At 45.1% G+C, this 24,103-nt stretch overlaps 1 protein-coding gene and 1 long non-coding RNA gene across 2 annotated transcripts in view; one reads left to right on the top strand and one right to left on the bottom strand.

Moving 5' to 3' along the window:
* Positions 1-974: 974 nt before the first annotated feature.
* Positions 975-24,103, bottom strand: part of LOC308586157 (GPI mannosyltransferase 4-like) — a gene marked incomplete at its 3' end in the record, with an annotated part of 49,428 nt that continues 26,299 nt past the window's right edge. The window contains exons 4-5 of the mRNA XM_081192433.1: positions 1,847-1,961; positions 975-1,003 (exon numbers count right to left, since the gene is read on the bottom strand). Of these exons, the coding sequence (XP_081048559.1) occupies positions 975-1,003; positions 1,847-1,961 (144 nt within the window). The remainder of the gene's footprint in view (positions 1,004-1,846; positions 1,962-24,103) is intronic.
* Positions 15,468-18,032, top strand: LOC308585922. The gene is made up of 3 exons (XR_014007681.1): positions 15,468-17,031; positions 17,383-17,624; positions 17,673-18,032. It is a non-coding gene; the product is annotated as an uncharacterized lncRNA (long non-coding RNA).

Raw genomic sequence — 24,103 nt, 5'->3', positions numbered from 1 at the left:
AGCTTGGGAATGGAAACTGTAATTCAATAAAGACTTTTACTTAATGACCGCTGGCTAGCGTGATCCTCTGTGAGCTAGGATCTTCAAGCAGCTCTGAAAATATGTATTGAGGAAATATTGGGGAAACATCAAATACGCAAGGTGAACAATAGGGAAATAAAACAAATGTGAGTACGAGGGAAGTCCAGGGGAGGAGGGTCGAAATATGAAAAATTGTTAAAGATATAGTGTTAGAAGTAGAATCCATGGAAAAATCAATAAAAAATTATTTTAAAAAAATAAATAGAATCTCTGGATAAGAAATTGTCATTTTTAGGTAATCTGTTAAGGCTGGAATATGATATTCCAGTTTTGATTGCTGGAAATTTAGCAATTGGGAAATATTACCCTGGATATTGATTCTGGGAATGATTCAAAGTATTTGGTATTGTATTTTTATTTGTAAACATTGAAATGAGGAAGTCTTTTTACTCAGAGTGAGAAGGATGACCAAATATTTGACAGATCTGGAAATAGCAAGCTCATGTAGATCCAAGGGGGGAGGAAGTGGATACCATGGAAGAATATTGTAAAATTTGTGGAGGAAAATGATCTGACATGATCTACTATTCCAGCCTGGTTATCTCTTCCTAATTCTTGGTGCTGTTTTTTATTATCTTCAATATCTCTTGTGAAAAGGTCTTTTAATGTACGGTCAGTAAAAGCCTGGATGTAAGGCCTGCCTTTTGTGTGAATAGTTTTGTTTTAGTTTTCTCATTATGGGTGGATCCCAGGACAGACTAGGTCTGGCTGAAGGTCTGCCCTGAAACCTTGCTGGAAGGATCGCACCTTGCTGGGCCACTTTGCAGGAGTCGACTCCTGCAGGCGGCTTGTCTTGTGTGCGGGTGGAGGTGCGCTGCCTGCAGAAGTGGACCCTGGGACTAGCTACCTGGAAAACCTCTGTGCCTGAGGACGCCACAACTCCTGTAGCCTTTTCAGGCTTTGCCCTCGGGTGGGAAGAGCACTGCACCCGAGAGAGGGAAAGGGGAGTCAAACAGGCACTCAAGGGATAATTTCAGAGAAAAAGCTTTATTTCTACCATCCGGGATTGGGAGAAGGAGCTAGAGTGATAACTTCACAAACAAGCACAAGTTCACAGCCATTTGCACAGAGCATATATTCCCCCCCCCAGTTCCCTCCCCCTTCTCCCCCTCCTCAGGAGTCCTGCCTCATGAGTTTCCCTGAGCATGAACAGAAAGCTCTTTTAATATATATATATATATATATTTATTGCTTTTCCAACAATTTAAACACTACAAAAAAGAAAAAAATGGACAATACAACACAAAAACACTACATAACACTAATACATAACATTAACACATTAAACTAACAAAACAAAACAAAAACAGTTTAAAACACATCACATTTCAATATCTTATCTTTCATTCACTTATTTCCACGACCTCCTCACACCTCCCTTTTTGTATTCCACTTCTATTAATTGTTTCAGCAATTCCTTTCCATCTTCCTCTGTTTTCTATCCTATAATTATCTTAACACATTCTAACCTTATTTTTTCCTTTAACACTCTATTATCTATTTATACTTAATTCCTTATAACATTTCTACTAAAGCCATATAACTTCATTCCAACATTTTTCTAACATTCATTAGAAAAATGGAGTGTGCCAAGGAGTGTGGTGGAGTCTCCTTCTTTGGAGGTCTTTAAGCAGAGGCTTGACAACCATATGTCAGGAGTGCTCTGATGGTGTTTCCTGCTTGGCAGGGGGTTGGACTCGATGGCCCTTGTGGTCTTTTCCAACTCTATGATTCTATGATTCTATGATTCTATGATTAATTTTACAGTATTTCTGTAAATAGTCTTTAAACTTTTTCCACTCTTCTTCCACCGACTCTTCTCTCTGGTCTCGGATTCTGCCAGTCATTTCCGCCAGTTCCATATAGTCCATCAACTTCATCTGCCATTCTTCCAGGGTGGGTAGATCTTGTGTCTTCCAGTACTTTGCAATAAGTATTCTTGCTGCTGTTGTGGCATACATAAAGAAAGTTCTATCCTTCTTTGGCACCAATTGCCCGACTATGCCCAGGAGAAAGGCCTCTGGTTTCTTCAGGAAGGTGTATTTGAATACCTTTTTCATTTCGTTATAAATCATCTCCCAGAATGTCTTAATCCTTGGGCACGTCCACCAAAGGTGAAAGAATGTACCTTCAGTCTCATTACATTTCCAACATTTATTATCGGGCAAATGGTAAATTTTTGCAAGCTTGACTGGTGTCATGTACCACCTATAAATCATTTTCATTAAATTTTCTCTTAGGGCATTACATGCCGTGAATTTCATACCTGTGGTCCATAACTGTTCCCAGTCAGCCATCATTATGTTATGTCCAACATCTTGTGCCCATTTAATCATAGCTGATTTCACCATTTCATCCTGAGTGTTCCATTTCAACAGCAAGTTATACATTCTTGACAGATTCTTGATTTTTGGCTCTAACATTCCTGTTTCCAATTTTGATTCTTCTACCTGGAAGCCATTTTTTTTGTCCAAGTTATATGCCTCCATTATCTGGTAATAATGAAGCCAATCTCACACTTTATTTTTCTATTTTTCAAAGCTCTGCAATTTTATACTGTCTCCATCTTGTTCCAGAATTCCCCAATATTTCGGCCATTTGGCCTCCATATTGAGTTTTTCCTGTGCCTTCGCTTCCATTGGTGACAACCATCTTGGGGTTTTCTTTTCTAACAAATCCTTATATCTTATCCAAACATTAAACAATGCTTTTCTGTCAGGGAACTGCCATCAGAGGCACGGGAGAAGGAGAGGGTCTCTGATTCTGCAGGAGAAGGTCCCAGCGCTAGAGGGAGACTCAGCCGGGAAGAAGGGGAAGAGAATGAGTGTAACACCAGGGACCCAGGAGAGCAACGGGACAGGGAGGTGCAGGGGCTCCAGGACTCTTCGTTGGAAGTTAGCGAGGAGAGCCCAAGCACCCCGCTGCCCATGCCCACCCTGCGCAGGAGACTCCCGCGCAGTGAGAGGCGGAAACGATTGGGCGTCAAGCAACTCTTATGTTGGCAACGCTTTAAGAAACGCCCACAGACAGATTCTACGAGTGACTAAGGGCAGCCATGCTGAGATGGGCTGTGCAGTCCGGAGGGTTTAACCAGGCAATCTAATGCTCAAACGGAGCAGGATTACGCACGAGTAACTCACAACCATTATATTTTCTAACAATATGATTTTTAAACGCTTTATGTGCTTTGACCTTATCGTACCACAAATATGCATGCCAGCCAAATGCATTATTAAAACAACTTCTTGAAACAATCCATCTTATCCAAAATTTGCAATGTTTGAAATAAAAACAACATCCTTGGCAATACATTAATTTTTATCACAGCAATTCGGCCTAACAATGATAACTTCAGGTTTGTCTATATTTCTAAATCCTTTTTCACATCAATCCAACATTTTTCATAGTTATCCTTAAATAAATTCACATTTATTTATAAATTCACATTTTTGGCAGTCATGTTAACCCCTGAGTATTTCACTTTCTTAACCAATGTTAGTCCTGTCTCCTCCTGAAACTTCTCTCTCTCATTCACAGTTAAATTTTTCTCTAAAACCTTAGTTTTCATCTTGTTCAACTTAAAACCTGCTACCTGTCCGAATTCTTGGATCAGTTCCAATACCCTTTTAGTACTAGATTCTGGCTCCTGTAAAGTCAATACTAAGTCATTGTAAAGTCAATACTAAGACATCAGCAAATGCTTTCAGTTTGTACTGTTTAGCTCCCACTTGTATAGCTTTAACCTCTTTGTCCTTTCTAATCATATTTAACAACACCTCAAGGACCGATATAAAAAGCAATGGAGAAATTGGGCAACCTTGTTGTGTCCCTTTCTCAATCTTAAACTCTTCTGTCACTACATTGTTCACAATTAATTTTGCCTTTTGTTCTGAATAAATTGCATCTATACCGTTTTCAAAACCTTGACCTACCCCCATCCCGTGTAGATTCTTCTTCATAAAACTCCAAGAGATGTTGTCAAAGGCTTTCTCTGCATCCACAAATATCAAAACTGCCTTAGTATTGATATTCACTTGTAGTTTTTCTAGAATATTAAATATATTCCTCATATTGTCAGACAAGTGTCTGCCCAGGAGAAAGCCCGCTTGGTCTTTATCAATTTCTTCTACTAACACCTTTTTTAATCTTTTAGCCAAAATATCTGCAAAAATTTTGTAATCCACATTAAGCAACAATATGGGGCGGTAGTTCTTGAGCTGTGTCTTTTCAGTCTCTGTTTTCGGTATAAGTGCAATGTAAGCTTCCTTCCATGACTCTTGTGCCTTTCTCCCTTCCAATATTTCATTGCAGACTTCCTTCAATGGTTGTATTAACCATTCTTTCAAAGATCTGTAATATCTTGAAGTCAAACCATCTGGTCCTGGAGATTTACCTAATTGCATGTTCTGAATGGCCCCTTCCACCTCCTGATCCGTTATTTTGTAGTTCAACATTAGCTGTTTTTCCTGAGAGATTTTATGTAGTCCATTTATTTTCAAAAATCGATCAATGTCCATTTCTTTCTGCTTCTCCTGTGTATAAAGTTGTTTAAAATACCTCTGAAAACACTTCCTGATCTCCACTGGGTTCTGTATATTCTTTCCTTCCACTTCCAAATTCGTAATAGTATTGAGTTTTTGTCTTTTTTTCATTTGCCAGGCCAACAATTTTCCACACTTATTTGCCGATTCAAATGTCTTTTGCCTCATCTGTTTAATCTTCCATTCTATTTCCTGATTCATCAGCTTCTTGTATTGTACCTGGTATAACTTTATCTCTTTCAAGATCTCCTGTGACTTTGGTTTTGCTCTCAGTTTCTTCTCTCCTTCCTTTATTTTCCTCAGGATTTTATCCTTTTTTTCATTCTGAGTTCTCTTCTTAATTGCATTCTGTTGTATTAAGAATCCTCTCATAACCGCTTTGCTTGCGTCCCAAATCACTCTTTTTTCCACAGTCTCTTAGAGTTTTTTGGGCCTTTTTGGTCACCTCTTCATTCCTGAACAAAGTATCGTTCATCCTCCATCTAAAGGAACCAATTGGCGCCAATTTCATTTCCATCTTCACGGCATTATGGTCAGAACAAGTTTTGGGGCAAATCTCCACTTTGCTGATCTTTGGAGCCAATCCCCTGGTTACCCAGATTTGGTCAATTCTTGTCCATGTCATTTTAGCCTCAGAGAAGAAAGTTTCCTCTCTTCCCAGAGGGTTCTTCATTCTCCAAATGTCAACTAAATCCATATTTTCAGTCATGTCGAAAAAGGTTTTTGGTAGTCTGCCATCTTTGGTGACTACCTGTCTCTGTGCCTTGTCCATATTTGTAGACACCACTCCTTCCATGTCTCCCATCAAGATCATATTATAGTCCATGTAGTCCATCAGAGTATCGTGTAGCTTCTTATAGAACTCCGATTTTCCTTCATTTGGTGCATAAATACCTACGATCAGAAATTTCTCTCCTTGTGATTGAATTTCAATTGCAACAAATCTTCCTTGGTCATCTTTGAATATTAATTTCGGTGATAGGCTCTCCTTTGCATAAAGGACCACTCCTCTTTTTTTAACTTTGATGAGATAAATTCTTGGCCCAGTCTTTTATTACTTAATATTTTCCTGTGTAGCCTTATCACATGTGTTTCTTGTAAACAAATCAAGTCCAAATGTTCTTTTTTCAATAAATGAAATACTCTCCGCCTTTTTTCTGGAGAGTTCAGTCCATTCACATTCCAGCTCGAAACCTGCAACGCCATCATGTAATTACTTTGATATTCCTCCAACTGCACCCAATGCTTGCTCTTCTTTTGTTGGTGGTGGTGGTGACACGTTCACTGGGAGATCCAGTCCAAAGGATAATGCTGATATATCCAATATTCCCCTGTTTGGTGATCTTCTGTCTGATGCTCCTTGCTCTAGTCCTCTATCTGGTGATCTTCTATCCAATGCTCTTGGCTCTTTTCCAAGTTCCTTCTGCAGATCTTCTTCGTATTTATACAAAAACTTTACTTTCTCTTCTACTGATCTTATTTTTATTTTCCTTCCTTTGAAATTGAACGATAGACCTTGGGGAAACTCCCACCTAAAGATGATTTTATTCCTTCTCAGCAGGGCAACAATATCTCCATAGTTAGGCCTAAGATCCAAAAGATGTTTTAAGACGTCTTTAAAAATTTCCACTCTTGACTGTTGTACTTCTAAGTTCTTCTGGTAGTGCCAGCTCAAGATTCTATCTCTCTCTTCTTTAGTTCGAAGGGTGATCAAGCAGTCTCTTATTCTATTCTTCTCTTTTTTCCCTCCTCTTCCAAGTCTGAAGGCCCTCACAATTCTAAACTCTTCTTGACCCAAGTCCAAGTCCCAAAGGTCAGCAAATTCCTGTGTGAGAAAGTCTGTCAAACTTTCCTTCTCCAATTCGGGTAGGGCTCTAATCCTCAGATTCATCTGTTTTTCTTTAAGTTCAATCATAGCAAGCATCAACTTATGTTCATCAAGTTGCCTATGTGGGGCTGGGACTCTCGCTCTCTCCAGTTGTGTTACTTTACATTCAGCAGCAATGGCTTTCTCGCTAGCTTCCTCCGCAGTCTGCCGTCTCAAAGTAGATTCCTGTATCAGATTCTTGATGGTTTCTATATTGGTGTTCACCTTTTGTCCCAAGTTATTTATACTTTCTGCATTTAAGTTGATTTTAATAGTTGCAGCATCCACTTTCACATTTGTTGCATCCGCTTTCTTATTAAGCTGTTCCAATGAATCATTTATCTTATTTAATGCAACCGCTAAGGCTTCTTCTGTCGACATTCCTCTTGGTTTTGATTGTACTGGTGCAGAAGCAGCAGCAGAAGAAGCAGCAGGGAGGCCTGGTGTTGAGCCTCTCCTGGGTTGCTGCCAAGTTCTCCCAGACCTTAATGTTTTTTTCAGCAGTTAACTGGTCTGTTTTTTCCTTTCCATTTGCCATAACACTTAAAAGATTCAAGGTCAGTCCCAGAGTCTCAGAGTTTTTATCTTGCAGCTCGAAATTCCCCTAGCCCAGCTCTTGTAAAGTCACCAGTTCAAAGGCTTCCACTAGGGGCAAACAGTTTCTATTTATATGAGTCAGTAATGTCCTCTTTTAAACACAGTTCAAACAATCCAAAGTTAGTTTCAGTTTTCAGTTACTTTTACTCCTTTTTTAAAAGCAGCCAGAGACAGTATTTCTCTTGTTTAGCTAGCTGTCAATGAACGTTCTAAACACTGTCAATGAACATTCCAAAAGACGTCAGTCCTGCTAGCAGCCCGTTCCCAGGGTCAGAGCGGCGGTATTTTAGCTCTCTTCACTCTCTCCTGCAGGCATACTCAGTCCACAACTCCCCCCCTTCTCCTGCCTCCAAGGGGGGGCTTAATGTTCTTTACCGATGGAAATTTAGTCTTTTACAAAAGGCTTTCCAAGACTTCAGCTTGCAGCCTCATTGCTTCAGTCTATTTACAAAAGGGGAAGGTGGACTTCCTGTATTGAACCTCCCCGTTACAATACCAAATTCAACATTTAAAAATCCAATTCTCCCGCTTCAGCTTTACTCATGGGTAATTACTTTGAAGTCAAATTGTCCACAGGAAAAAGTCAGCGCTCACCGGCAACAGCTATGCAACCGTGGAAGGAGCAGACGATTCGAAGCACCTCGCCACTCACCCCACATTGCTCCGGACCCCCGAAACCGGGTTTCCCCGCGAGTAGGGGAGGCGCAAAGGGTGCCCACCGAATCCCACGTTCACAGGCTTCTCCCGCCTGTGATTTTTTGCAGGTCTCCGCCTTCGCTGTGGCAGCCAGACCCAGATTCCCATGGGGCAAATTCCTCCCGATCAGAGGAGTTCCGCCATTACCAGAGGCACCAACCCGGAAGTCTCATGAACAGAAAGCTCCTGTCCTGGGACTCTTGGGTCTCTTGGCGCCCTTCCCAGGAAAGGGGGATGAGAAGCCAAGGGGGTTGAGAAGCCTTGCGTTCAGCGTGTCCAAGATGTGTTGCAACTGGATGAGATAAGACTCAGTTCCCAGACCTGCTTATTCCTGGCATTGACAGAGCCTATTCATTAGCTTTTTGAAGCCTTCTTGTACTGATAAAAAATAACCTTTTGCTTATGCAGCAGCATCTTGTGAAAAAGCAGAGAAGAGCAGAGAAAAGCTGTTGTAGACGAGAGAAAGGGGAAAATTGGTTTTGAGGTCTGGGGTGACTTCGGGCCTAGGGGGGGTCACCTGTCCTCACCTCCTTCACTCCCTGGCTTCTCCCCCCCCCCCGGAGAAAGGGGAAGGCATGTACCACAGACAGTCGCTTCAGGACACCGATCCGCTCTAAAGAAGCCTGCGCATGGGAAGAGCCACACCCCATCAGCTGCAAGCAGTACCTGTTCCGCCTCCAAATAATCATTTGGGCTTCTGTGTATATTCCCAGGTTGTACTTTCAGTTAGTTGGAAAAGGGGAGGGCGGTTCTCTAGCAGATGCAGGAGTGAAACGCCATCCCTTTTGTTGTGTTGAAAACAACAACTCATCTGTGGGAGCCTCAGCTTCTGATCCTAAGGATGAGGCTAATGCTTCTGCTCCTATCCCTGAAGTTCTTTTATAGGTACTGAAGATTGACTGGATATTCTGTTTATTGGTTTGGTAATGCTGTGTGTCATTTAGAATGTGGTTGAACAACTCACACCGCTCATATGATGGCTCTCTGGGGAGTCAGCCCAAATCACGGCCTGCGCCGCATCCCAGAGAAAAAGGGTACGTGAGCCTTAAAAGCCCTTTTGGATCTCTATCCCAACAGAACAGCTGCATTATTTCTATGGGAAGGTTTTAGGATCCCAGTTGCTTCCCCCCCCCCCCAATTCAGGTGACCCACCAAATCAGAAATCAGTTAGAGAGATGCCCGAAGTACTTAAAGAAATACTTAAAGAAATTAAGGCAGGGAGGGTAGCCGGCCCCTTTTCTGTCCCTCCCATAGAGGGTTTGCATATATCCCCATTAGGCATCGTCACCAAAAAGGCACCTGGTGAGTTTTGCATGATTCACAACCTATCCTACCCAAAGGGAGGGTCCATCAATGATGCGATACCTCAGGAACTTTGCTCTGTGAGGTATGCCTCCTTTGACCAAGCAGTTAAACTTATTCGCAAATTTGGAAAAGGCGCGTTGCTGGCGAAATGTGATATAGAGTCTGCTTTCTGACTCCTGCCAGTCCACCCGGAAGATTTCCGGTGGCTGGGTTTTAAATTTGACAGGGCATACTTTGTAGACACGGGACACGGGTGGCGCTGTGGGTAAAACCTCAGCGCCTAGGCCTGCCGATCGTATGGTCGGCGGTTCGAATCCCCACGGCGGGGTGAGCTCCCGTCGTTCGGTCCCAGCTCCTGCCCACCTAGCAGTTCGAAAGCACTCTTAAGTGCAAGTAAGTAAATAGGTACCGCTTTATAGCGGGAAGGTAAACGGCGTTTCCGTGTGCTGCGCTGGTGCTGGCTCACCAGAGCAGCTTCGTCACACTGGCCACGTGACCTGGAAGTGTCTCCGGACAGCACTGGCCCCCGGCCTCTTAAGCGAGATGGGCGCGCAACCCCAGAGTCAGACACGACTGGCCCATACGGGCAGGGGTACCTTTACCTTTACTTACTTTGTAGACAAAGCAATGCCTATGGGTTGCTCAGTGGCCTGTGCAGCCTTTGAGGCATTTAGTACCTTTTTGGACTGGGCGCTTCGTTTCAGAACAGGGTCTGAGGGTATGTTGCGCTACTTGGACGACTTTATTCTCGTAGCTGATAGTAGGCACAAGTGTCGGCCCTTCTGGAAGCCTTCACATCTTTAGCAGGAGAGCTGGGAGTACCTTTGGCTGCAGATAAAATGGAGGGCCCAGCTACAACTATGGTTTACCTAGGCATTGAGCTGGACACAGTCGCCCAAACCTCAAAACTTCCTAGTGAAAAAATGGTTGCGCTTAGGGACCTCATTCAGCAACTTCTCCCTCTAAGAAAAGTTATGCACAGGCAGATTCAGTCGTTGTTAGGCCATTTGAACTTTGCTTGCTGAGTGGTTTCCCCAGGCCGCCCATTTTGCAGCCGCCTCGCGAGGTTGTCAGCAGGCTTGCGGTCACCCCATCACAGGGTTCGCCTATCTAAAGAGGTAAAATCCGATCTGGAAGTCTGGCTGAAGTTCTTGGAAAGGTATAATGGTGAAGAAGCAACCGTTGGAACGCAAAGGCAAAGCGGCCAGTACCAAATGCAAAGGGGTAGCGACAAAGACGTGTCCTTTTAAGCCTCCCTCCTTTTGCTCCACCAAGCCCCCCACAAATGTTAAAGGTGCCCCACCACCCTGCAAATGCGGCTAGAAATAAGAATCCCCAGCCAAACCTGATCCGTCAGGCGAGCTGTGCGCTTCCGAGTAAAAGGACTAAACGGCGATGGTCTGGCGCTGAACGTGCAAACCGCGTTCCACAAAGCTCCGCTGCAGAGAAGCCACCCAGAGAGAAGGGAACACTCGGTCGATGGGGTTTTCCAGCGCGGTTTCAGCCCTGCTGTTCCGGAGCTAAATGGCTGTGGCTGCCGAAGCGGCTGCCTGGAACACGGGTGGGCAATCCAATAGGAGGCACAGCACCGATGCGCGGGTAAATCCAAGTGAAAATCGATCACCGAAGGAATTGAGATACACAGCCTAAAGAAAAGGTAAGAGACAAAACAACCTTAATACAAACCAAAGCGGGATGGCTGGCGAGGCGAAAAGAGGGCGAGCCCCGGCCACGCCGGCCCCAAATAGGGCAGGCTACGCCCCCCAGCCACCCAACTGGCTGGCTGGGTTGACGACGCGGCCGGGATTCCCTCGGTCTCACGGGGGCTGGAAGCAGCCCCCGAGCACATGGAGTGGGCATGAAGCCCGCAACCCCAACTTCTCGCCAGGTTCGGAAGTGGCTTTGTTGTGTTGAAAACAACAACTCTCGTCTGTGGGAGCCTCAGCTTCTGATCCTAAGGATGAGGCTAATGCTTCTGGTCTTATCCCTGAAGTTCTTTTATAGGTACTGAAGATTGACTGGATATTCTGTTTATTGGTTTGGTAATGCTGTGTGTCATTTAGAATGCGGTTGAACAACTCACACCGCTCATGTGATGGTGTGATAGGCGCACGTACATAGATCAGCACAGGAAGACCGACCTGAAGCCATTTTGATTCCTAAACTGAGCAAATGTTTTCTCTGCAAGGTCAAACTGGAAAAGCCTCCCCATTGTCTTTTCCTTCACAAATCCTGTCTTAAGGGTATGTCTGTGTTTGAATAGGGTGTGAGCCTGTGACCTGGCCCAGGAACTAAGTATTTATCATTACAAAAGACTGGCCAGGCTCCCCAGGCAATCCAATCAAGTAACCTGCCAGACAGGAGATAAACAAGGACAAAAACAACATTAAATTTCTGTTTAGACCGCCTTGTCTGTGATGTAGGTGTGATGTATCTGAGGGGTGGTCTTAGGTTACACCCCTTCTGTGATGTATGTATGATGTTCCAGGGGGTGGTCTTGGTCTACAGGGTGGCAATTTCAAGAGTCCATATAAGGCCTTGCGCACCATTGTTCTGGGTTCCTCGTTTATCCTGCGGGTGAGGGGAGCACCCTGTTGCAACAGATCAATAAAGATCAAGCTTACTAGCTGCCTTGCTTCTCAATATTCTCTGGTTGGCCTCTGTTATCTTCTCCTAACAATAGGGAACCTATGTAAGGACTCTATATGGGCTCTTTGATACCCCATAAGGGAAAAGGGCAATTTTTATTTACAACAGAGGCTCTCTGGGAAGTCAGCCCAAATCACGGCCTGCACCGCATCCCAGAGAAAAAGGGAACGTGAGCCTAAAACGTACAGGGAAGGGAACCAAGCAAGCTGTTAGGGGCCAATTCTCATTTACTGCACCCTCATGGTAAGAGCTTGGGGAAATACCACCTTTTCCCAGACATGAGCTATATAGAGCATGGTTATTCCTCTTGTGAAATCAGGGAGACATTTAATTAGTAAGGAATTCCATGGGTTGTAATGACACCACCACAAATAGCTCTGAACAGGCCTCTGTGTCCAATTTCTCCATTTTACCCTGGCCAGCTCCTGAAAGAGCTGAATGGTTCTGGCTTTGGAACAAAATTCTGCCTAAAAGGTCCTTCCTGGGGTTTTTTATGATGTTAGCCGCTCTGAGCCCGGCCTCAGCCGGGGAGGGCAGGATACAAATAAAAAATTCTTATTCTTATTTGTCAGGGGTTCAGGAGCAGAGGCAAGAGCAAGGGAGGAAACAGAGAGCGAAGGGGAGGAGGCAGAAGAAAAGATGAGTGATGACGACGACCCGAGATCTCCGAGCCTTTCCAGTGAATCAGAAGATTCACAGAAAGGAGCACCAGTGGCCAGGGCAAGGGGGGAGTCTAGGGGGGCACCCCAGGAAGATAGAGCCAGAGGGGACTCAGAGGAGAGCAGTTGGAAATCGGGACCAGCGTCACCGCCAGAGAGCAGGGAAGAGGAAGGGAGCCAGGGAGCAAGCGCTGGCAGCTCACAACAGGGGGGAGGGCATGAGTCAGGAGTGGCCACACCTCCATCGGGGAGCGAAGAAACGGTCAGACGGAAAGTGGAAGGTTGGGCGCGCGCGCCAAGTTCAAATGCACAGGAAAGTGACGCAGTAGGCAGCCCTGAAAGAGAGCCAGGTCCTAAAGCCCGGCGCAAGGAGACAGGGGGGTCCGGGGGGTCGGCGTCAGAAGAATCCAGGAAGGAAGAGACCCCGGGGAGCAGAGGGACCCAGAGGAGAACAGTCAGGCGGAAAAGGTGGAGCAGGGCTAGGATATTAAGTTGGTGCACAAGGGGCGGAGACTCAGACGGAGCTTCGCCGATCTAACCACTAGACGTAGAGTTGCACGCAGCAGCTTGAGAATGGAAACTGTAATTCAATAAAGACTTTTACTTAATGATTGCTGGCTAGCGTGATCCTCTGTGAGCTAGGATCTGGAAGCAGCTCTGACATTATTCTTATTCTTATTCTTATTCTTATTAAAAGGGAACACAAATGCCAAATTAAAACTAAATATACCACACTGACTTTGGGGAGAAAAAGAAAACACACTCACTCTTTCAAGAGGTTGCTGTGTACCAGCGTTGCTAACGGCCGCCAAGCCCCTGGAGACATGAGGTCACAGCACTATGACAACATGAAGGAATGATGATGTCAGTGGAAAGGAGACCTCTTAGAATCATAGAATCATAGAATCATAGAATCATAGAATCATAGAATCATAGAATCATAGAGTAGGAAGAGACCACAAGGGCCATCGAGTCCAACCCCCTGCCAAGCAGGAAACACCATCAGAGCACTCCTGACATATGGTTGTCAAGCCTCTGCTTAAAGACCTCCAAAGTAGGAGACTCCACCACACTCCTTGGCAGCAAATTCCACTGTCGAACAGCTCTTACTGTCAGGAAGTTCTTCCTAATGTTTAGGTGGAATCTTCTTTCTTGTAGTTTGGATCCATTGCTCCGTGTCCGCTTCTCTGGAGCAGCAGAAAACAACCTTTCTCCCTCCTCTATGTGACATCCTTTTATATATTTGAACATGGCTATCATATCACCCCTTAACCTCCTCTTCTCCAGGCTAAACATGCCCAGCTCCCTTAGCCGTTCCTCATAAGGCATCGTTTCCAGGCCTTTGACCATTTTGGTTGCTCATCTCTTTTTCTATTTACATTCTATTTGCTGATTTATGATCCGGCAAACCTTCACTGAAGATGAACTAAGAACTTCTTAATGGATTGAATATTTTTAAAATTAATTCTCCATTAGTAACATTCTAATGATAACAAATCAAATCAAATCTTGCCACATCATAATACAAACAATAAAGCCAATTATACATTCCAAACTAAAAATTTTGGGGAGGCCTTTCCATGTTCTGGCTGTCGGGAGAAAGCTTCTTTCACTTGTTCCTGCGTTCTTCTCTCTTGTTTCCCCCTACCTCTAAGGGGCTACTGTACAATTTTTTAATTTTTTGGAAAGGATTCTTTTAAATACTTTTTAAGGACTTTTTTTTAAAAAAAGACTTGATTCTTTTAAAGGGATTTTTGGAAGAGTTTTTAAAATATATTTTCCCCAAGTTTCCCCCCATTTCATAATTTAATTTTCCGGTCTTTTTAAAATATCCTTCTTTCCAGAACGCTCCTGTTTCTTTTCTTTTTTTAATAGATATTTATTGAAGATTTTCCATTTTAGTAGATTAAAAAGCCAAAAAGAAAAAAGAAAAAGAAAAATGAAAAACATATACAGTTTACAATTCTTATTTTTCAATAACATATTTCCCTGACTTCCCCACACCTCCCCTTCTTATATTCCAGTTCAAATTGTTAGTTCAACAAGTTCTTATCCCCAATTTTTTAACCTTTTTATGTTTAATTCATTATAAAAAACCGATTTTACCTTATAAACATCAAAATTTATACATCAGTACTCATTCTTAAATCCTTTTTCTAAAGTCAACCCAAATTCCCTTCCATGAATTCCCCATTTTTCATACAAATAACAAAACAGAATAAAAATAAAAAGACAAATTATAATTATACACCCTTTGGATCCCCAAACCCCACCCCATCCCCTTTCCCGGTTTCAATCCCCAACAAATGTCCATCAGTCTTAATCTACTATAAGCCTGGGGATCTCAAGTCCGAGGCTCTTAATTGTCTCTCAGTTCCTCTCTGCCAGTTTTTTTGATAGTCCTTAATATTGAACACCAGATCTCGGAGAAGCTCTGGCCCAACAGGATCCATGTTTCTTCCAGCCAGACCTCCATGCTTAAAAGTGGAGCCCAAATCTTGTTTCTTACTCCTTTCAAATCCAAATGTCCCCAAAGCTCCAACTTTCACCTTAATCAAATTTGTAATCCTTGGGTCTTCAGATCTCCACAGAGAGAGACCTCTCCATTCTTCAATCACCAATTCAGACCAGATTTTCATCATCAAGTTCTTATTTTCCTTTATAACCATCATGTCAGGCCTCTGGCTCTCCTTTGCCATCTGCAACATAATATCTCCTCCTTCCTTTTCCTCAAAAACAACATGTGTCTCTTTCTCCACACTCTCAAAGTTCTCAAATTTCTCCTCTTATCCAGCTGCTTGGGCTTCCTGGATCAAATCCTTATCAGATTCAATGAACTTATTTACTGTTAAGTCCAGAGTTGCAACGTTGGTAGCCAAAACATCAATTTGGCCTTGTAACTTTCCCAAGAGAAAGAAAACTCTGTCCAATTTTGCTTGAGTTTTGCCTCCTTCAGCCATTCTTGTAATGTCCCAAAACCCCCTCTAGAGGGATTTTGGTTACTTAGTATTCATTCCAGTTCAAATCCAACAATCAAGTTAGTTTGTGTCAGTTCTTCCTTGCAGAACGCTCCTGTTTCTTAGTCCAAATTCTAATAATTTTTGAAGAGCTGAGTCCAGGGAGTCGTATATTGTCCTGGGCAAAGGTGGTTGGCATTGCAGGGTAAATATTAGGCTCAAGTGGCATCGCAAATTTTGCACACAGTGATCTCTAGGATAAGCCAGGCATGTGTTGCACTGGGATCTATAGCACTGTGTTTAGAGGTCAACTACAGTTCCCATGATTCTTGGGGGGAAGGAGTCATGTGCTGTAATGTTATGGCATGTCCACAGCCACTAACAACAACCAAAGTGAATAGTTTCTGATGAATTTTCCTTAAATTGTCTTGTCTCAATTATATTTTTAGAGTTTATCATTGCAATGGTGAGCTAGATACTGCAGTTTTTGGTTGTGGTGACCTGCTATTCGATATAATTAGTTAAAGATGTGTCTATATGTAACAGCAGCAGCTAGGATTCTATATGCGCTGAAATGGAAGAAAAAAGAAGTTCCATAGAAGGGATAAGTGAGATAATGGACTATGTAGAACTAGCAAAATTAGCAGTTTTATGGACAAATAGGCCTTTTTTGGATTATAGTACGCTGAACTCGTAAGGAGGATTTGAGCTATGAGCAACGTAAGTAATTGGATTATAATACTGGGGTTATGATTTGACAAACAGAAGACGGGGTGCAGCTGGAGAGAAACAACAACTCCATGGAAAACAGGGTGGGAAGTTGACGGAAATTAAGAGAAAAGTCAAAATTGTGTTTTGACTGTAAATGATTTTTAAAATATTGAAACAATAAAATATAATTGTAAAAAAAGAAGAAGTTGTAACCACTTTTGAGCTTCTGGGTAGGCAGCCTCAGAATGGCTTGTAAATGTACTTCGAAGAAGCCAGCTTTGGCAGAGGCCACTGTGACTTCAATGCCAGCCCATAATAGGCCTTACAGCAGATGGAAGCTGGGCTCTCTTCCGGCACCTCGGAATTCAAAGAGGTCAGCTCAAGCCCTGCTGTTTCCTAGCTCAGGGCGCCATATCACCAAAGTCTACCCCGGGGGGGGGGGGGTTGGGGGGTATTTTGTTGAGTGCTCTCTTGTTGCCACACCTGCTCCTTGCATTTGCTCCTGACCTGAGCCCAAGGAGACCCTTTTGTTTCTGGCGGACCACCCGATACAAGCGTTTCCTCACACGCGCAAGCAGACAAATACCTCTGCGCATGCGAAATGCTTTGCTCTGCCTCCATGCTTCTGAATCGCAGTTGCTGGAAACCTCAGGAGCGGGGAGGGCTCATGTTCTTGGGTGCTGGTTTCCCACGGCCATCCAGTTGGTCACTGTGAGAACAGGAGGCTGGACGAGATGGGTCATTGGCTTGACCCAGCACAGCCTTTTCTTCTGTTCTTAAGCAACCATCATGAGATATAAGGCCTGATTGAGGTGGAAGAAGGTTGCACTCCATAGACAGAGGGGCACGGAGCTGAGCATGGCTGCGAGGCAAAAGGCTGGGGCAAGGTTTTGGAAAATGCTCCATTCAGTTCTGCCAAGCTTCACCTGGAAACCCAGGTCCCCTCTATCGTAGGGCAGCAGTGTTGGGTGTAGTGAAGGGTTAACCTTCTGTGTCTCGAGGCTGAGAGGAGGCGCTTACAAGGGAAGTAAGCCAGGACGTGAAGAAAGCTGCTTGGAATGCTGTGAGCTGAGTGGAAAGTGAAAGCAGTTTTGTTTCAGCTGCTGCACTGAGAGAGAAGGACGCTGAGAAAATGCAGCTACAATCTGATGGTCTTTATGAATTGTAAATATGCTACTTTTGAGCAAATAAAGGGACATTAGGACAGAAGAAACGTGTGGGACTTGTTTTACTGCCCTTTCAACACGACCTGCAGAGGCTCGCAGGGGGAAGCGTGCTGGACGCCGAACTATAAAGCAATAAATCTAACTAACAAGCAGTATTCTGAGGGGCCTGATGCAGAAGCCTCTTCTTGTGTTCTTAATGTAGAACGGTAGCAGAGGAGGGGAATCAGGGTTTCCAGGTGAAGCTGACCTTCTGATCGGCAAGCCCTAGGCTCTGTGGTTTAACGCACAGCGCCACCCGCGTCCCTTTGTAGCAATATAGCAAGTGGGGAAATGAAGAAGGGAGAATCAACAAAAGATCCATGAAAATGTCAATAAATATCAAGCAATACTCATTGGTTAAAATCATGATGCCTGTTTAAGCAAACCAACAAAGCTTTCCAAAGATCTCTGAAGGAAGGGAGGGCTGCTCCTTGACAATATCCGCCCTCCCTTCCCCACAGGTGGGCAGGGTTTGTGGCACCGAGCGAGGCTCACCTGGGCGGGTGCCACCCACCTGCTTGAGCTGGCCTTTGACCCGCCCTCGGCCAGGGAGGACAATGGACGGCGGGCCTAAGGCCAAAAGAGGCTGACTCCTGGGCTCAAGCCTGTTTTGCTGTTCTTACGCAAAGCCTTATCTGCTTGTGGTGTTAGTCCCCAGGAATATTCCAGGCACTCGTTCAGTATCGGGGCTGCCACTTCAGCAGCAATACAGGGTTGGGACCCTGCACACATCAAAACACTGGGCTGCTGGCGCTCAACAGCCTACAAAAGTAACATTTGTCCCGGCTCCTCCTCCTTATCACTTGCAATTTAATTGTCTTACAGGTTTGCCCACCATAGAATCATAGAGTTGGAATAGACCACAAGGGCCATCGAGTCCAACCCCCTGCCAAGCAGGAAACACCATCAGAGCTCTCCTGACATATGGTTGTCAAGCCTCTGCTTAAAGACCTCCAAAGTTGGAGACTCCACCACACTCCTTGGCAGCAAATTCCACTGTCGAACAGCTCTTACTGTCAGGAAGTTCTTCCTAATGTTTAGGTGGAATCTTCTTTCTTGTAGTTTGGATCCATTGCTCCGTGTCTGCTTCTCTGGAGCAGCAGAAAACAACCTTTCTCCCTCCTCTATGTGACATCCTTTAATATATTTGAACATGGCTATCATATCACCCCTTAACCTCCTCTTCTCCAGGCTAAACATGCCCAGCTCCCTTAGCCGTTCTTCATAAGGCATCGTTTCCAGGCCTTTGACCATTTTGGTTGCCCTCCTCTGGACACGTTCCAGTTTGTCAGTGTCCCTCTTGAATTGTGGTGCCCAGAACTGGACACAGTACTCCAGGTGAGGTCTGACCAGAGCAGAATACAGTGGCACTATTACTTCCCTTGATCTAGATCAGTGTTTCCCAACCTTTTTTGGGCAAAGGCACACTTGTTTGATGAAAAAAATCTCGAGGCACACCACCATTACAGCCCTGTGACGTCAGCGCGCAGCGTCACGCCGGGAGGGACGCACGAAAGTGTAAGTTTCAATTTTTTTCCCTCCCCCTTGCCGGGGAACCTCCAAGCTTTGGGGGTGGGGGGAGGAGGCAGCAAAGCGAGGCAGGAAGGAGAGCGCGGCTTGGCTGGGTGAGCTTTGGCAGGGGCAGGGAATGAGAGCCGCGAGGCGGGCGCTGCGGACGGAGGCGCTGCCCGTCGAGCTCGCAGGCAGCCAGGCAGGCAGACAGCGAGAGCCCCGCGCTGGGCGGCCTCTCCTCGCCGCCGCCGTCCCGCCTCTTGCCGCCCGACTCGCCCGCCTCCCTCCAGGCAACATCTCGCGGCACACCAGGCAACATCTCGCGGCACACTAGTGTGCCGCGGAACAGTGGTTGGGAAACACTGATCTAGATGCTATACTCCTATTGATGCAGCCCAGAATTGCATTGGCTTTTTTAGCTGCCGCGTCACACTGTTGGCTCATGTCAAGTTTGTGGTCAACCAAGACTCCTAGATCCTTTTCACGTGTACTGCTCTCAAGTACTGCCCAAGTGCAATACTTTACATTTCTCTCTGTTAAAATTCATCTTGTTTGTTTTTGCCCAGTTCTCTAATCTGTCAAGGTCGTTTTGAAGTGTGATCCTGTCCTCTGGGGTGTTAGCCACCGCTCCCAGTTTGGTGTCATCTGCAAATTTGATCAGGATGCCCTTGAGTCCATCATCCAAGTCGTTGATAAAGATGTTGAATAAGACCGGGCCCAAGACAGAACCCTGTGGCACCCCACTAGTCACTCTTCTCCAGGATGAAGAGGAACCATTGATGAGCACCCTTTGGGTTCGGTCAGTCAGCCAGTTACAAATCCACTGAGTGGTAGCATAGTCAAGACCGCATTTTACCAGCTTCTTTACAAGAATATCATGGGGCACCTTGTCAAATGCCTTGCTGAAATCAAGGTAGGCTACATCCACTGCGTTCCCTTCATCTACCAGGCTTGTAATTCTGTCAAAAAACCAGATCAGGTTAGTCTTACATGACTTATTTTTCAGAAATCCATGCTGACTATTGGTGATCACAGCATTCCTTTCTAGGTGCTCACAGACTGTTTGCTTAATGATCTGCTCCAGAATCTTCCCTGGTATTGATGTCAGACTGACTGGGCGGTAATTATTTGGGTCCTCTCTTTTCCCCTTTTTGAAAATAGGGACAACATTTGCCCTCCTCCAGTCTGCCGGGACTTCGCCTGTTCTCCAGGAATTCTCAAAGATGACTGCCAGTGGTTCTGGGATCACATCTGCCAGTTCTTTTAATACTCTTGGATGCAGTTCATCTGGCCCTGGAGACTTGAATACATCTAAACTAGCCAAGTATTCTTGTACTATCTCCTTAGTTATTCTGGGCTGTGTTTCCTCTGCTGAATCATTTGCTCCAAATTCTTCAGGTCGGGCATTGTTTTCTTTATCGGAGAAGACTGAGACAAAGAAGGCATTGAGGAGTTCAGCCCTTTCTGTGTCCCCTGTTTGCATTTCACCATCTCCTCTGAGTGACCCCACTGTTTCTTTGTTCTTCCTTTTGCTATGGACATACCCATAAAAGCCTTTTTTGTTGCTTTTAACCTCTCTAGCAAGCCTGAGTTCATTCTGTGCTTTAGCTTTTCTGACTTTGTGTCTACATGTGCTGGCTATTTGTTTGAATTCCTCTTTGGTGGTTTCCCCCTGTCAGGGAACTGACATCAGAGCAGAGGGGAGAGGCGAGGCGCCCAGATTCTGCAGGAGAGGGAACGAGTAAGGGAAGAGAGAGAACGTCATCTGGGGAAGGAAGTCCAGGTGACACCAGGAAGAAGGGAGAGGGAGAGAGCATCTCGGAGTTGAGGCTCCGAGACTCTTCCAGTGAAGTCGGTGAGGAGGGTGGAGGACCACCACTCGGCACACCCACTCTGCGCAGAAGGCTTCCGCGCAGAGAGGCGAGGCGGATGTTGTCCGTTAAGGAATTCTTATGCTGGAGGAAATTTAGGAGACGCCCACTCATGGATTCTGCTAGCGACTGAGCAGCAGCGCCAAGGGCTGCTCAGTCAGGGGAAGACACAACCACCCCATAAGCAGTTTGGAACAGCTGGAGGTTTACACACAAGCAACCCCAATTCCCCTTGACGCCCCCCTTTTCCATTTTTTGTACACATCCTTTTTAAATCTTAACTCAGTTAAAAGTTCTTTAGATAGCCACCCTGGCTTCTTTAGGCACCTTCCATGTTTCCGTCTCATTGGTATTGCCTGACGTTGTGCTTTTACTATCTCCCTCTTAACAAACTCCCAGCCATCATGAACTCCCTTTCCTTTTAGTATTACTGTCCATGGGATCTCACCCAGCACTTCCCTAAGTTTTATGAAGTCGGCTTTCTTAAAGTCAAGAAATTGAGTCCTAGTATGCTTGGCTGCTCCTTTCCGCTGTATAGTAAACTTCAGAAGAGCATGATCACTCGCGCCTAATGATCCTTCCACTTCTACCCCACTAACCAGGTCATCAACATTGGTTAGAACCAGATCTAAAATGGCTGATCCTCTTGTTGCTTCTCCCACTTTCTGGACAATGAAGTTGCCTGCAAGGCCAGTGAGGAATCTGTTTGACCTCATGCTCTTGGCTGAGTTTGACATCCAACAAATATCCGGGTAATTGAAGTCCCCCATTACTACTATCTCCCTTCCTTTTGCATGCTTGGCCATCTGTTCCAGGAAGGCATCATCTATGTCCTCCGTTTGGCTTGGGGATCTATAGTAAACTCCCACAATGAGGTCTCTGTTATTCTTCTCTCCCTTAATTTTGACCCAAATGCTCTCACTTTGGTTTTGAGGTTCTAAATCTTGGATCTCTTCACAGGTATACACATCCCTGACATATAACACCACTCCTTCTCCTTTCTTGTCTGGTCTGTTTCTCCGAAATAGATTGTATCCCCCCATTATTACATTCCAATTGTGGGACTTATCCCACCAGGTTTCAGTGATGCCTATTATGTCATATTTAGTTTGCTGTACCAAGAGCTCAAGCTCATCTTGCCATGTCGAATAATTGTTTTGATTGGAAATGATTATTTTAATGACAAGAAGTATTCAGGTTCGATAGTTCTGGGTGATTATGTCGAAAAGGGATCAGTTTGAAGCCATAAAACCTCGAAATCTTCCATAAATTGGTGTGGCAAAGCATAAAGTTGGGGGATCAAAACCCCTGGCTCACTCGAGTACACTGAAGGAGAACTATGAAGGGGTGAAGTATGTGCTGGAGAAAATTGGTTATGATCAGCATGATCAGCCTAGCTTCCTTCTGGGCTTGAGAATCTCCGCAGCCAGTTATTTCCTCCCAGCCTAACCTGCCTCGCACCATACAGTTGTGCTGCGCTTGCCTGTGCTTTTGCTGGTTTTGTAAACTGCTTTGAGGTTTTTTGTTCCACAATCAAACAACACATACTTTTCATGAAATAGTGAAATGGAAACATGGCCACCTGCCCAACCTGAGGAGGTGTGTGCAGATCAGGAAATCTCCAAAAACAGATTGGGTTTTCGTTGGAAAGGGACAACACCTGCTTCTGGTGCTCGTGAGCAACGGTGAGTGAGTGTCAGTTGCAATCAAAGTGTACTTCCTGCATTGCAGGGGGTGGGCTGGATGACCCTTGGGGATCTCTGAAGCCTACAATTCTCTAGAATCTGAGGCAAACTGAGAGTGTTTAGCTTGGGTGTTGGTGCCAAATGAAGGCCTTTCTGTGGCAAATAGCCTAGATTGGCATAGATTTGGGCCTTTCCCTGAACCCATAAATTTGGGACTTGCTTCCAGAAAAATGTGCAGGACAGACCTGCAGCCATTCCATGTAAAGAGAAAAGACAAAAAAAGAGAGAGAGTCCTCTATGCTGACTTGCCCGTTTCAGGATAGTTTCACCTAGGTTCCAAAATGTCACATTGATCTCAACAAAATTCATTTCAAGTTAGTGTGCATATAACCATAGCCTTGTATTATTGTTAAGTTTGCTTCAGATGATTCACTTGGTTTCACTTCTGCCCTGTGTGTTTGCTAAAGGACTGGCAGTGGAATTGCCTGTTCTTAAAGACCACAAAGACCACAGAGAGCGACCTGCGTAGGGGAAACTTCTGCACCAAACACATCAGCGAACCCAATGCACCCAGGTATCTCTGCCCTGTGTGAGAAAGAGAGTGGTTGCCAGTCAGTGCAGAGCAGCCTTTCTCCACCTTGGGTCACCCAATGTTGTGGGAGTACAAGGCCCATCATCCCTGACCACCGGTCCTGCTAATGAGGTCCTGACCACTGGTGGCTTGGGCATGCTGCAGGCCCTGTGGGGAGTGCCTCCCAGCATTTTGTCACCCTCCTCAGTGGTGACGCCCAGGGTGGCACACACCCACCGCACCCCCTTCCTCTGCCCTTGCCTGCAGAGACAATGGAATGCATCCCTCCTGTCATAACCCTGTTTTTATCAAGGGGCAGAGTTAAGAGCTTTCAGCAGCACTAGCAACCTCCAAGGATCAGTTGGTCTTTGTTTCAGGCTGCTTTGGGCACCATTCAGTGCAGTGACATAGCGTATGAGCACACTCTACTAAACTTGCCATTTGTGGGCACTCTCAGTTGGCATCTCTGTGGTTGGCAATGATGGGAAAACAGAACTGAGATGTCTGTAAGAAGCTGGTGAGGTGGCCCAGGGGGCTAGGCAAGGGACTGTTGGATGGCTTCCTTAAGTACAACTGATAGCCAGTTTTGACGAAGAGCAAAGAACTGAAGAGGTTGTGCCTCAACCTACCAGGCACTTTCTTGGCAGAAACAGTGACGTCACCGAGGGGTGTGTGAAATGGGTACCTTAGGGGGTATGGAAATCAGCAGCTCTGCAACTTACATTCGTTGGAGGGGTCGGGCCTCTGAGCACCCCAAGGGCCTCACTTCACAAACAGGCAGACTTCAGAGCCAGCTCTAGGTGGGTGCTGGTGTGGTAGGTTCTTTCATGGAGCTTTGACTGTGTTAGGCCATGGAAGGCTGGGATGCTAACGAAACTGCTCCATGGAGTAAATATTGTGGGAGTTTAGAAATCAAATCTAAAAATGCATATTCTTACTAGTAAGCAAGTGTGGGGATTAAAATCACAGAGCAGTATTGCTGTTAGGTGGACTCAGATCAATGCAATTGGTAGAGAAGGCTCTGTGTTATTTCATTTCCCCTCCTCTCTTGGGAGGGAAGAAGAAAAGAAGTATTTTCTGTTCCTTCTCTCTCTCTCTCATGCCTGAGGCTGCTTTCACTGTAAATACAAGTATTTTACCTGCATTTATTTTTACTGCTGTTGTTGCTAAGGACAGGTGCTTGACTGTGAGTAAAC

The sequence above is a fragment of the Podarcis bocagei genome, assembly GCF_964188305.1.
Source record: "Podarcis bocagei genome assembly, chromosome: 4".
NCBI classification, from domain to species: Eukaryota; Metazoa; Chordata; class Lepidosauria; order Squamata; family Lacertidae; genus Podarcis; species Podarcis bocagei.
This window is presented reverse-complemented; position numbering and strand designations above follow the sequence as displayed.